Source organism: Dasypus novemcinctus, chromosome 1, assembly GCF_030445035.2.
Source record: "Dasypus novemcinctus isolate mDasNov1 chromosome 1, mDasNov1.1.hap2, whole genome shotgun sequence".
NCBI classification, from domain to species: domain Eukaryota; kingdom Metazoa; phylum Chordata; class Mammalia; order Cingulata; family Dasypodidae; genus Dasypus; species Dasypus novemcinctus.
This window is the reverse complement of record NC_080673.1, coordinates 42,455,615-42,471,080: the sequence shown is the minus strand read 5'-3', so window position 1 is coordinate 42,471,080 and position 15,466 is coordinate 42,455,615. Positions and strand designations below refer to the sequence as shown.

General features: G+C 34.4%; 1 protein-coding gene across 4 annotated transcripts in view; it reads right to left on the bottom strand.

Annotated features, from left to right (window-relative positions):
• The window catches only part of LRBA (LPS responsive beige-like anchor protein), an 891,557-nt gene that overhangs the window by 684,744 nt on the left and 191,347 nt on the right, over positions 1-15,466 (bottom strand). For all 4 annotated transcript variants that reach the window (XM_058282502.1, XM_058282620.2, XM_058282452.2 and 1 more), the window contains exons 23-28: positions 8,878-9,930; positions 7,433-7,611; positions 6,020-6,173; positions 5,450-5,630; positions 2,002-2,129; positions 1,434-1,541 (exon numbers count right to left, since the gene is read on the bottom strand). In XM_058282502.1, the coding sequence (XP_058138485.1) occupies positions 1,434-1,541; positions 2,002-2,129; positions 5,450-5,630; positions 6,020-6,173; positions 7,433-7,611; positions 8,878-9,930 (1,803 nt within the window). The remainder of the gene's footprint in view (positions 1-1,433; positions 1,542-2,001; positions 2,130-5,449; positions 5,631-6,019; positions 6,174-7,432; positions 7,612-8,877; positions 9,931-15,466) is intronic.

Sequence of the window (15,466 nt, the reverse complement as noted above, 5' to 3'; positions counted from 1 at the left end):
TCATGCAAAGGAGATATTCTGATTCTGTTTCCTAATATTGTGATATATTAATAGGTTAGAGAGGTCCACAGGAGCCAGATCATAATGAGTCAGTGTACATAGTTTAGATTTCATTTTAAGTGTTATCAAAAGCCATTAGAAACTTTTTAAAGCAAAAAGATAGCATCATTTTTACTAGATTTTTAAAGATCATTCCAGGAAGTTAAAATTTATGGGGCTGTAGACTCACTGCCCAGAAAGAAAAAAATGGGAAGAAAAGGAAACTGACAACAGTCAGGGAATTCTGAAGAAAAAGCTAGTGGATTCTTGGGAATAACAACGGCTACCAAAAAACAAAGAATTGACATCGAGGGAAACAGTATAACCTAGTGGTAAAGATTAAAATGCCAAGAATCGGATTCTCTAGATTTTTAACACACTTCCATCTCACACTAATTGTGTGATCTTGAGCAGATTATTTAACCTATCATTGCTATCTTCCCCATAGGGTTACTGTGAGAATTAAATGAGATAATACAAACAGAACATCCAATACTGTGCTTAATACACAATAAGTGTTCAGTAACAGTTAACTGATGACAATACTCCAAATCCTGTAAGTGTATAAAAACAGTGAAGAACTCAAGAGTGGATTAAAACATTAGAGAAAAAAGTAGAGAAAGTGAAAAATTGAGGTTATCAATTTTATAAGAAATTTATATGTAATATATATTTAGAGCATTCAACACTGTGTTTAATATGCAATACATGTTCAATAAATATTAATCAATGATAATATTCTAAAACCTGGTGAATGAGATTATATATTATTTTTATTTTCATCTTTACACTTTCTTATATGACTTAAAATTTCCACATGAAACTCAGCATCTCAACTATCATGTAAATCTCAACCATAAATCAGGGAAAACAAAACTGTTTTAAAAGAGTTAAAAATACCACACTGAAAGAAGAACCTTTTCATCATGTACCTTTATATCACATTTATATACATTTGAGGCAAAAATATCTGATATTCAATAAAAAATACACCATTCAGAAGCTGAACATTTCATTACATTTAGAGAATGGACTCTGGAGATAACACTGCAAAGTTTCATCCTGGCTTTATAATTTATAACATCCGTTATCTTGGATAAGCTACCTGTGCCTCAGATTCCTTATCTGTAAAGTGGGAATTACAAAAGTATATACCTCAAGAAGAAGTTGCTGGATTTCATGAGTACATGCTCACTATGTATTCATGGGTTATTCTTTTTCGTATCATTACTCTGGTATACCATCTCTATTTATATAAATGTTGCTAGTTTTGAGGACTTACTATCTCTACTTCATTATTTTATACCATAAAGTGTTTTCACTCTAAACTCTCTGAGTCTAGGAGAAAATATGGATCAGCTAAGACAATATGTGAAATAAATATTGTAACTTACTATGTCTCTGAAGACAACTGCCCTAAGTCGATTAATATCCATGTCTTGTAGGAGCCTGTCAATATCTCTTACTGGAGATATACCACCAGTTACAATGTCCACGGGACTCTTTAAGACAAAAATACACACATACACACATTACAAAGATTAAAAAAAAAAACAACACAATATTCTAAGAACCAGAAAAGCAAGGCTACAACATTCTTTGCCCGTTTTTTTTTTTTCTACTTCTTTCTTATTTTAGGATCGGGGGAGGATGGCTTGGGGGAGTGTAAGAAGGGGTATAGGGCAATTCAAACTGCATTCTATCTACCTCATCAAGCACATGAAACACAAATTAATAGATTTGAAGGAGAAGGAGTCATAGACCCAAGAAAAGTAAACATTTGGAAAAGCAAATAAATCTTTACTATATATTTAAACACAAATATTTGAATGTTATATTCTCAGCTTAAAACAAATATTTTAGGATTTCTGTCAGATTATTTATGTTAAAATGAACACATTTAAGATCTCAATCATAAAATAGGAGTATGCTTTTTAAAAACTAATTATTCCATATGCTTACCTTTGCAGCATATTTCCCCATGGGAATCAGGCTATGTATTATTTTCTGGCCTTTTGCTGTATCACCCCTAGTTTTCAATTGTGAATGCTGTTGACACTCTAAGCAATTCCTTACTGCTACAGCACACACTATATTTTAAGGAAAAGATTGGGCAACAAAAAAAAATTATATTTAAGATTATGGAACTGATAAAAATTATCTACACATTACAATTTACATAAGATTTTATTCCACATAGATTACCTTCAGCAAATTGTTAAAAATGTCTCCTGCATTTTATTACCTAGTGCTGTCTGACTTTGTTAGCTACCCTGTTAAAGGTAAGTGCTAAAATGGAATTAATTTAGGAAACTTAACAGTAGACATCTTAGAAGAGACTACTGTTTCTTAGATCTCACCTAAGCTAGCTGAGAAGAAAAGAATTAAAAGAAAGGTAGAGGAAAATAGAGAATATATAGGACTGACAAGAACTGATCTGGGTGATAAACTTCCATTGCCTTCACTGAGATAAAATTGTTGAACTGGGAACTTTTCTATTTTTCTTACATTTTATCATTAGAGCATAATACTATAGAGATTATTAAAGGATATGGCATTTATAGGGTTTAGCTATTACTAGTTTCAGGTGCTGCGGTGACAGTTACCGGACATTGTATGTCCTCCCATTGCCCACTGGGTGGACTGTGGGAGAGTGTGGGCTATGGTGTGGACGACTGACCATGAGGTGCAGCGGTGCTCAGAGATGTATTCACCAAGGGCAATGAATGTCTCATGATGATGGAAGAGGTTGTTGTTATGGGGGGAGGAGTGGGTTGAGGGGGGTGGGGGGTATATGGGGACCTCATATTTTTTTAATGTAACATTAAAAAAATAAAGACAAAAAAAAAAAACTATCTAGAGGGAAGCGGATTTGGCCCAATGGATAGGGCATCCACGTACCACATGGGAGGTCCAAGGTTCAAACCCAGGGTCTCCTGACCCGTGTGATGAGTTGGACCATCACACATGCTGATGCACGTAAAGGAGTGCCATGCCATGTGGGGGTGTCCCCACATGCAAGCAGTGCGCCCCATAAGGAGAGCCACCCAACATGAAAAAAGTGCAGTCTGTCCAGGAATGGCACCACACACATGGAGAGCTGACGCAGCAAGATGACACAACAAAAAGAGACACAGATTCCTGGTGCTACAGAGAAGAATATAAGCAGACATGGAAGAACACACAGTGAATGGACAGAGAGCAGACAACTGGGGGGGGGCGGGCAGGACAGGGAAGGGGAGAGAAATAATAAATAAAAATAAATAAATCTTAAAAAAAAAAAACTGTTTAGAAAGTGGGGAATAGAAAACAATTTGATTAATTTACAGTCCCAAAGTATATAAAGCTCCACCAATCAGGCAGTTACTCAGATTGAGAAATTAATTTTGAATTAATTTTAAATTTTAAATGACTAATTGATCATTCATATTTGTCTAAGAATTGCTTGATATCATCTAATCATTTCAATTCCCAAGCAAATCTGTTGCACTCAAGGAGTTTGAACTGCGCAACAGTGGGAAAGCAAATTAGAAAAAAATAGCAAACTTAAGTAAAGTGAAGAAATTTAAGTACTATGCAGTACCACACAGTACTACATGACTGTCAGAAAGAAGAAAAGTTTCAGAAAAGTGCCACAAAAGGGAAACAAAGTTGGATAGAAGAAAGGAAGGAAGGAAACAAGGAGGGAGAGAAGAGTATAGAACACAAAATTTGTCAAGTTTGGAATTCTCCCCAGGAAAATAAACCTTTTCCACTACCTTTGACATAGTTAGCATAAAATCAAATTAGCGTCTGCAATTAGAACGGTAAAAACCACACAAGATTTCCTAGGATTGATGAAGTCTTAGGTTACTATTACTGTTGCCATCCTACCTTCTCATCCCCACCCTAGGAAAAGGACAGGAATGAGATCAAGTCTCAGAACGTTTGTATTTTTTACCTAGCTTACCACATTCTATTACGTGATCTTAGGCAAGTCACTTTCTAATCACATTTAAAAAGAGATGGTACTGGGGTAGATTAGAGTACTACCATTATAGCAATGGTAATGGGAAAATAGAGTATTTCCCTAGCTTCTGATTCTAATACCCCTTAAGTATAAGGAAGCATTGCTATTGCAGCCTTGAACTTTTAATTCTAGAAATGTACTTTTTTTAGGAAGGTAGAAAGTTTGAAAAAGAGGTATATACAAAAGCAAAGGAGTCTACATATTTTAATCATATTACTAATAAAAATTTAAATTATACTATAGTAAAAAGAACAGAAGCATTAATAGACAAAACTGTATTTAAATTCCAACTTCACCAACTATACCTTTCGATTTTGGGGATAATTTCCTAATTTCTCTGAGCTCCAATTTCTTCACAAATAAAAGGAAGAAAGTGATCAGCAATAACAACAAATGGCCAGTTTTTGTTTAGTTGTACTCACCAATAAGATTCTCTTAAGTAATATTTTTAAAACTTACTATAAACTACTATATCAAGTTTTTTGAAGTACCCTAAGTCTAAAAGTATTTTGAATAGCATTTTGAGTAAAAATAATTGTACCATAAAAGTCTAAATACAGTATATCTTAGTTTACATAACAGATATTCTTGTTAAAATTTAAAAAGGAAAAAGATTTTATTAACAAATTAGATTTTCCACTTCTGACATTGTTTTCATAGGTGCCTTGTTTTTCATCTGTCTACATATGGCCATGTTTCCTAATAATTTAGCTTCCAAATTCTTGGTCCCTTCCTCCTACTGCCTCCTCTCTGTTTAGTAAACAGATCAAGTGTCAGTATTTATACTAGATCGAGAAAGTCTTCTGAAATGGGGGAAAATAATTTCTTCACCTAAAAAAGTCCAGGTAATACAAATTACGTCATTTCATGTATTTTCATTTTTTTACCTAAGGAACTGCTTCCAGAAGAGAGACCCAACAATTTCATTAACTGCTTGAACAAATTACCACAGCTTACTTGTATAAAGGTTTTTACTTAAATGATGCTAACTTAAAACCTCACTACTCAAATATAGAATTGTAGATTCCACCCAAGACCTATAGAATGGAATCTGCATTTTAATAAGACCCTCAGGTAGTCATTGCACCTTTAAGTTTGGGAAACACTACTTCAAAGCAAAGTTTGGAGTTTGGGGGAGGGGAAGGGAGTACTGACCAGAATTACTTCAGAATTTTCAAAGCACATGTTCTTTCCCAATCTTTCAACTCACTAACTACTACTATACCAGAGTAGAGTCAGACATGGTCGTTCATTCTTTGGAGGTTAAAAAGTAGCCATATAACAAACTGCCTGGCAAACATTTTCTCACCAAAAGGAGCAAATATAATATTCAACTTAATATATCTAGATTCTGAAAAAATTCTTAAGTAAAGTTCTAACTAATGGGTTTTAACAGCTCACCCAGTCGGAGACACTGCCGCAAAATTCCTCCAGATGACAAATTTTTTTCAGCTTCAATTTCAGTAAAGCCAAGAGAACTTGCAAAAATTAGCACATCCACAAGGCTGATTAATCTCTGCAAAAATGTCACAGAGGCTTCTACTGAAAGTCCTTCAGTAGGTTCAATATTCTCCAGCTCATGCTGTCAAGAAAAAAGTTTGAAAATTGTATCTATGTTCTGATAAAAATATTATTTTACCAAATACATTCTGCGAATTTCTAAATTTTAAAAAAGCCAGGCTTGCAGAAATCTATTACAAGAGTCATTTACTTGTCATTTTATCTTTATGTAAGCAAAAACATGAAACACCACCAGTCATATACTTCACTAGCTGAGTCATCCCTAAAAAGTCAAACCTTCTTTTTAGCCCTTTCATTCCTAGAACAATTCTTTCAGGTAACTGTAAGAAATCCTATTACCTTAGATTTACAGCCTCTATGATGCATAGTAAGCAAAATATTCAAGTTTTAATCTATAAAGATGTAAAACACTCATGTTTTCACACCAATTTTATATAGTAAAGTTCTTACTGTAGCAGATGTAGCAGCTGAAAGCAATGGTAGTATACCCCCACAAGTCATGACCATATTGTCCATCACTTGAGAGATGAGATGAATTGTGTTATGTACAAAGATGACATTATCACTGCTATTCACGAAGTCCATAACTGTCTTTGTTGAATGGCTGTCCAAAGATAAAGGATGTTTATTGATAAAGCTTAAGAAAAGGGGAATGCAATTTGCCTATTTGAGGAGAGGGAAGATGAGAAGATGCTTTTGCTTCATTTTGAAAGCTGAGGAAAGATAATGAGGCAGCAGTATTTTAGGGGTACCTTCTCAGAAGATAATCATTTCATATAAACAATTACTACTCACACCCTCCACCAATGCTGAAACATAAATGCTATTCAATTTACCTCAATATAAAAGTTGAACAAAATTAACCTTAACTATGAACAAAACTGAGAGGTTTTGTTAAGAGGTAAATGGAGTCAAATATGCTATTAAAAATGAATTTTCTACTAACATTCTCTCAGAAAATGTCCTAAAATGCTTTTTAATAGAATGAGTAGTATAGAAATAAAAGTAAAAATGTTTAAATTATAAATTACACAATAGTGAATAAATCTTAAAAATACCTTTTATACTAAAAACACACTGGATAATGTTATATTTAAATCCCAATTTTGGGGGAGCTATGGGGAGTGGGACATATGGAATCCCTATATTTTTTTATTTAACATCTATGTAATCTATGTCTTAAAAACAAAAAAAATTATTTTTTAAAAAATCCCAATTTTTTTTTTTTTAGTATTTCTTGTAACAAACTAGTAGACCTACCCTCTGATGAATTCCATGCTACAAAACATGCTATAAGAAATCTTCATGTGATATGGGGGCATTTTTAGGACCTGGAGTTGTCCTGAATGATACTACAGAGACAGATGCAGGACATATATCCTGCCATAACCCACTGAATGGAATGGATATGTAAACTATAATCCATTCTGTGTAGCAGTGCTCCAAAATGTATTCCTCAAATACAATGAATGTACCACACTAATGAAATAAGCTGTTGATGTGGGAAGAGTGGGGGGGGTGGTACAGGGAGTGGGGTATACGGGAACCTGTTATATTTTTTAATGTAACAGTTTGTGTGATCTATGTATCTTTAAAAAAAAAGAAAGATAAAAAAATAAAATTTTTTTAAAAAATCTTCAGCAATATTTTCAAAAGAAAAGTCTCTGATTTTCAAGTGTTTATAATGAATTTCTTATAATGGGAAATAAAAATTAATTCAATAAAACTGTATGCCAGAAATAATTTATATTCTACTTTTTAACCAAATACCTGGAATTAATAGTAAATGCTAACTATATAAATTTCTTTGGAAACAAAGACTAAGGTTTAAACATATTTTCTGTAATAGACATATGGACAAACCTTCTCCACATTTGTATATCTGTTTCTATTGAAAATAACAGATCAGTGAGCAAACGTTGATGCATGTGAGACCACTTGAACTCAGGAATACGAAACACAGCTGATCTGGAATCCCTCCTTTGTCCATTAGCTGCATCTGGAGTTACACCTTCCCCTGGCTGTTCCTGTTGTCTTGGCATCTAAAACAGAAAATTTAAAACTCAATAATAAGTTCAACTTCAAAGGAAAGCATTAGGAAAATAAATAATTTAATATTTTCTATGCATTTCATCAAATGCTACATTAAGACACTAAAGAACCAAATCAAAGAGACAAAAAGTATCAATGAATAATGCCATCAGTATGCTAATACATTTACAGCAAAGTTATAAAAAATGATAAATTACCACAATTCAACAACTAGCTTGGAACCATGTCAGTATTACCACCAGCCATCATAACATTTTACTTGAGTAATCAAAGTGTTCTTTAGCATGAAAGAAAGGCAGAATCTCGATTATAAACTGACTATATACAGAAATGGAACTTAGAGTTGAATAAAGGTGGAAAGAACAACATGCAACTAACCATTTTCTCATGAGTCACTCTGAGAAACTGGTAGAGAAGAAAGCCGTGCCTCTAGACCTCACAAAGTCTCCTTCCTCTTTGGAAGTAAACCAACCTCATGGAACAATATTATCCCATAGACTTTTCAAATAAAATTATACATTAACAATAGTTCCGCAGGAAGGCAGTCCTAGATTTGTTGAAAACTTAATGTGCTAAGACTGGGTTAGTCAAATAAAGGAGTAAATGGCAAGTGTTCCAATTTTTGCTTTATAAACTAAAATTATACGAGGTACCATAAATTTAAAGTGATAACTTCTGGTGATACTGTGGTAGAAATAATATAAAAGCTGCCATTAACATTTTGGTGACACTGGAATCATCCTGCATGGCATTACAATGACAGATACAGGTCATTGTACATTTTGTCCAAAGCTATAGAATTGTGCAGTGCAAAGTGTGAACTGTAATGTAAACTGTAGACCATGGTTGGTAGCAATGCTTCAATATGTAACAATGTATACATATTTATGTATACATCAGTAGATGTACCACAATACAATAGATGTGCTACACTAATGAAAGATGTTGATAGGGAGGGGTGGGAAAGGTATATGGGAATCCCCCTATATTTTTTATATAACATGTATGTAATCTAAAGCTTCTTTCTAAATAAATAAATAAATAATTTTAAAAGAAATTTTAAAAGCTGCCATTTAATGAACTCATAAAAATAGTAAACCTTATGCTAAATACATGAAATTTAATTTTTATACTTAATGCATTTGCACAGTTGCAAATAGCATATGAAACAACTGCAAACTAAAATAAAAATATATACACTCACTCTATTTTAACTCAATACAAATACACTTCGAGAGGAGAAAACATATAATCACCTCAAGTACAGGTCGATGGGGTTGAGATGCTTCCATGTTTGTGCTGGCCTTCAATTCTAGTCTCTCTGTATCTGTAGCCACACTAGAAACATCCAACTTGGCAATCTTCTGCTCCGAAGTAGCAGGAGATTCAAATACATTACCATGATAATCAGTAATTAACTTGGTTTCTCTAACAGAATCAGTTTTCTTCCCTTCCTCCACTATCTGGCCAATATCTGATTGTACAGTTTTTTGGGAAGCAGTAGTTTCTGTTGAAGTAGCTGAAGACCCTAACGGTGTCATATTCAAGATCCCAGAATATTTAAAATCTTTGGTTGCTGTATCACTTTCCTTTTTAGTAACATGTTTTTCCTCAGCAAATATCAAATTGCTGTCATTACCGAACATGTCTTGTGTTTCATTGGACTCATGTGGTGCTGGAGACAAACTATCACATTCGAGCTCAGTAGGTAGACTGGTTTCCTCAGAAGGACTACTTTCTACCTTCAATTCTACATAATCATCATCTTCTTCCTCTACTATTGACTTCTCCAATAATTCTGGCACCTCTGAAGCATCCTCTCCTGAAGGAGAACTTACAGAGGCAGTTACCTCACCGAGGCTTATATCTTTGCCTGTTGTTTGAAAAGAAGGAGAAGAAATAGTCACAGCTTCTATTATGTCAGAAGATACTTCTAGATCTGCATTCACTGGCTCATTTGTCAAGGTTTCTTCCAAGGTGACCTCAGTCAGTAACTCCTGATTTTCTTGCCCAGTTTCCTTGTCTTCATTAGATGTATTATGAGTTTGCAGTTCAGTATCAGATGTAGATTCTACTGAACATGCTTTCTCAGTACTTGACTTTTCATCATCATTTCTGTTGATCTGAGATGAGGCAGGAGAATCCTTAGAATCTGATGGATGGGACCCTTCTGAAACATCAACATCCCTGTTCATGCAAGGGACTGACTGGACTGGACTTGAAGAACACAGTGTTATTTCTTTACCAGCTTTTCCCTGGTGTTCCCTAAATACACTGGCCAGGGCTTCTTTGTGTATTTCAAAAGTGACCTATATAAAAATGTACAATAAGTTAAAACATGCATAAAAATTGAGAATAAAGTGATATATTTTCAACAATTTTTCAAAGAAATGGTTTAAATAGTGCAACAAAACTTAGTTTATATATAATATACTTATTTTAGTAAAATGAGAATAAAAAGTAAGTTAATCACAAAAAGCTAAATATTCAAGAAAAATGGCAGAAAATCTAAATGTTAACATCAAACCACATTTTAAAAAATAATTATTTAGCCTATTCTTAAAGACATATAGGAAAAGAATATACTTGTCCTATAGAACCTGCACCAGAATCAAAGTATGTACCATTGGGAAGTGATTTGTGCATTGGATAATACATGTCTCTTCAACTGCAATGAAAACCCATTTCCACATGATCTATTCTTAGCAGAGATAAAAAAATAATAATAATGTCACTATTAGAGCAACTCTCCATTTATTTATTAAGCAACTAAAACTTTTTCTTACTAAGCTAAAGAGTGCAAATTCTTTTAACAGTGAAAAAAATTCAACCTTTCCACAAAGTTCAACCAATTTTAAAAGTATGAACTTGTCACATAGGTTCCAAATGTTCCAGTTAATCCAGTTGGATTTATTCCATGTATCCAACTTATATGTGACTACTATGTGGTAGGTACCATGAAGATCCCCAGATTATACTTTGCCTTTTATCCAAGTAAAAGGATAAAACTGATTATAGGAAAAGTATAAAAAAGAGTAACAGAAAGTATAAGCAAAATTATGATTTATTCATTGTAGCATTATTCTTTCCAATAGTCTATATTATTGTAACATATATAGTGAATGAACATATGTTCACCAAACTTTTGTCGAGTCCTTGTATAAGATTTGGTAATTGACAATAATAAATAAAGAGAAAAGTTCATTTTTTTATGCCCAAAGATTCATAGACCATTTTGAGTAACAGGAGTATGGACTTGGGCAAAAGGCAAACAGAAGTGTAAAAGAATGCACAGCGTGCAATTGCCTTTACCTACAAAATATATTTTTTTAAAGATTTATTTATTTATTTCTCTCCCCTTCCCCCCCACCCCTGTTGTCTGTTCTCTGTGTCTATTCACTGTGTCTTCTTTGTCCGCTTCTGTTGTTGTCAGCAGCTCGGGAATCTGTGTTTCTTTCTGTTGCCTTATCTTGCAGTGTCAGCTCTCCGTGTGAGCGGCACCATTCCTGGGCAGGCTGCACTTTCTTTCGCGCTGGGCAGCTCTCCTTATGGAGCGCACTCATTGTGCGTGGGGCTCCCTTACTCTGGGGACACCCCTGTATGACAAAGCACTCCTTGCGCGCATCAGCACTGCGCATGGGCCAGCTCCACACGGCCAAGGAGGCCCGGAGTTTGAACCGCGGACCTCCTATGTGGTAGACGGACGCCCTAACCACTGGGCCAAGTCCGCTTCCCGACCCACAAAATATATAGAATAACGTGATACATCTAAAAATAAAGATGTTTGAGAAATAAACATTTTCCTAATTATAAATGATTGGGGAACTTTGAGTATTTCAAGAAGAAATGTACAGATTATGAGTTAAAGAGTAAAATGACACAGAAAAAATATCAATTTCTTCTTTTACAACAATACTGCCAATATTTTCTTTGACCTGGGTTTTCTGTTAACTGACCAATTCTTCACTTAGTTATTCAACAAAAATTGGCTGAGGATCTAGAGTATGCCATACACTGTGTGATGAAAAATACAAAATTCCTCCCTCCATAGAGCTTATATTTTAATGTGGTAGACAAAAAATAAGCACACAAATATGTAATGTCAAGTAGTACTAAAATCCTCAAAATAAAAAAGAGGAGATAGAGAATAAATGTCTAGGTAAGGGGGAGCGGGTGTGACTCAGGCCATCAGAGGTCCCAAGTTTGGTTCCCCAGTGCTCCTGGAAAAGGTGAAGGAAACAATGAGCAGACAATGAATGAACCATCTGGGGCAGGGTGGTGATAAAAAAACAGAAATAAATAAATAGATAGATAAATAAATAAAGTAAAATCTTTTTTAAAAAGTCTAGGTAGGGAGTTATATTTTAGAAGCATAGTTGGGGGAATGCTTTTCTGACAATATTATATTTAAACAGAGAAAAAAGTGAGAGAGCAAACTATGTGAATATCAAGAAGAGTATTACGAACAAATGCAAAGGTTTTGGAGCCAAGATAAGTTTGGTATGTTCAAGGAACAATAAAATATAGTTGGGCTGACAACTATAGAAGGTGAGTTTATAGACACAGCTATTGGCCAGATCACAAATGTAGAGCATTATAAACTATGCTAAAGGCTTTGAATTTTATTCTGAGTGTGAAAGAGAATCAGTAGAGAATTCTGAATTGAGTAAAGACATGACAAATTCCTTTTGGAAAAGATCGTTTAAAATATTGTTTGGTGAACTGGATTGAGAGAGATCATTTCTATACTGATATAACAGTTATTATCTAAGGAAGGCAAGTTACATACTACAAACTTCACTGATTTTGAAAATAGATCACTTATCTCTACAACTGCCAGTCTTTTAAATGAGTTTAATTTTCAATAATCATTTGCTTTGATTTTATTCAAACTAAGGGATTTTTAAATTTGTATAGTAAAATGTATCAATGCATAAGAATATATACAATCTATATGTACAGGTTAAAGAAAAATAATTTTTAAAAATTAGCACATGCTTACCACCCCTGTCACAACGTAATACATTACGAGTACCTCACAATCCCCCTATGTGCCCCACCTCAATGTACTCCCCAACCTCCCCAGCTCTATCAAGAAGAAATCATTATCCTGACATTTCTATTGTTTCCTATTACTTTTTTAATGGTTTTACCACCTATAAAGTTAACATACCTGTGTATGTTCAGTTTGAGGAACTAACTCTAACACTAACCCAGTGTTAGAGGAACTAACTCTAACACTAACCCAGTTCAGTTTGAGGAACTAACCCAGCTGTGTAAGGAAAGGACAATTTTGCCACATTTAACAAAAGGATCCCAGGCAAAGACTAGAATCTGTGAGTTGGTGTAGGGTTTCAGCTTCTCTGAGAAAATATATAAAGCTATTCTTGGGATGTCTGTTGGCAAGGTCATCGGATAGTACTGGGACACTTAGGAGTCAAGTGACTAGGAGCATCTCACAGGTTAGTGTGGGCCAGGTACTGGGTATCTGGCATGAATAAAGTCTGGGAAGTATTGCTTTATATTTTCAGTTCTAAGCTAACCATGGAATTCTTCCACTCTTAGAAAGGGATTCAAGTAGACCAAATTTTTGAGTGAAATGAGAATCCTTAGATGATCCAGGCAGCAGGACTTGAAGGGAGAGCAGGAACTTAATCAGCACATGATCAAGATGAACCAGGTACTCATAAGAATATGGATCCATCTCACCTGGAAATTTGTTCTCAGCTTTAAAAAAAAAATGTTGCCAGATGACATCTCAATCATAACAGTGAAACTGTGGGGAGACTACAAGTAGTTTAACAGAACTTCTTGTCTAACAAATTGTCCTAAGCTTGTTTTTGCAGGTAGCCAAGCTTAAGCACAAGTTACATAACTCGAGCATGCACAGAAATCACCTTCCTCAGAGCCAGAACTACCAAAAATCAAATGCAGGAGGTCCATCAATAAGAAAGATCTGGCCAAAGTCTACTCTCTGCCTTATATGCACTATTTTCTAGTTAACCAATCAAATTGGAACAAATCACGCCTCCCCATCTCTTTCCCCACCCCCAATTCCCATAAACTCTCACTTAGCTCTCAGATGTACAGATTTGAGACTTGCCTCCTGTCTCCTTGCTGGTTGGCCTCAAAATAAAACTTTTTTTCAAAAACCTGATGTCATAATATTGGCCTCTGTGTAGGTCAAGCATCAAGTCTTTGCTCAGTAACAATAGCCCTTAACATGTACTTTTATGCCTCTTGAGTCAAACTGCTCCAATTTAGACAGTCAGATCAATGACTACTACATAGCTGTCATCCTGTGATTTCTCATCACTAAAATCCTAGGGATCCCTTTCACCTCTCTTCTACATTGTCTCTCCAGTTTACTATATTCCTTATCTTTCCTCACTTTGTTTTCATCTCTCCTTTTGGTAGAATACATCCTCCAGTGACTTCTTGAGAAAGGGTACATATGAACTAAATTTTTTGAGACTTGGAATACTGGAAATATATTTACGTTTTGGTATATTTATGTGAAAATAAAGGTAGAATAAATGTATTTTATTTTCATACCTTAGTAATCAGGTTGAGTACAAAATCATAGATTGGAAAGCATTACCTTCAGAATACTGAAGGTATATTATATTTTCATTGCCTTCTTATTTCCATGGTCACTGCTGGGAAGTCTGAAGTTATGCTGATTCCTAATCCGTCAGTTGACTTATTGTTTCCTCTCTGCGAGCATAATATAAAATCTTCTTTTTGTTCTTAGTGCTTTGAATTCTCACAATTACCCTTGGCATGGGTTTATTTTCATCCACTGTCCAACACACCCAATGGGCCCTTTCAATTTAGCAGCAAATACCATTTAGTTCTGGGAAATTTTCTTGAATTAATAAATATATCCTCTCCACTTTTTTCCACTGTTTTCTGAAATTTCTATTTTTTGATGTTGCATTGATGGATACTCTAATTTTCTTATAATTTCTCTTCTACTTCCCATCTCTTTGTCTTTTTATTCTACTAAATCCTTCTATGTGTTTTTCATTTCTCTTTTGTGACTTCGAGCTAGCTATTTCTTGATTGCTCAGTTTCCTTCCTTAGAAAATGGGTATAGTAAAAGCAGAGACAAATGTAAAAAATTTTAAATTTTCCCAGGTGCCAAAAGGGTAAGAGAATGCCACTCTTCTCTTGACATTTCCCTTAGAAAATCTGAAATTGTAAATGCTTTCTCTGTATCTTTGAGCTGTATGTAAATCTTTTTAAAAGCTAAATAAGGCTTTTGCCAGTTTTGCATCCCAAAATGTCTTTCATGGGGGTCTTAAACCCACCTCTTTGAAATATGAAAATCAAGGAAGATGGTGTCCTGTCTCTGTAGGAATTTGAACCAAGGTGCTTGGCTCCAAGTAACTATCTGCTTGTCTAAAAATATCCCCCACCCCTCTGGATAAAGACAATTAACATATATGTAATGGATTGTATTTGCCAGGTCACTTAAAAGGGTGGAAATTCTTTTTTTATTTTTGCAGTCTCTTTAGTAGATTGCCTCTGATGTGCATCACAGTCCGGTTAAATGCGTCTTCAATAATAAAATTGTTTAATTCTTTTCTGTATTTTAATGAGAGGATATTTTGGGGATGGTAAGGGATTTTATTTTTAATTACTGCCCCAAAAATATACTAACAGTGATGTAATTAACATATATTTGTTGAGAGATCAGATACATTAATAAATGGTAAGTGCTTAAAATGGCTGTTTGTTATCATTTATCATTAATTTCCATTTATCATGAGTATTCCATCTTTGTAGCAGCCTATACTAGTTCTGCGGTTTAAAATCTACTCGTCTCTCCAAGGATATTAA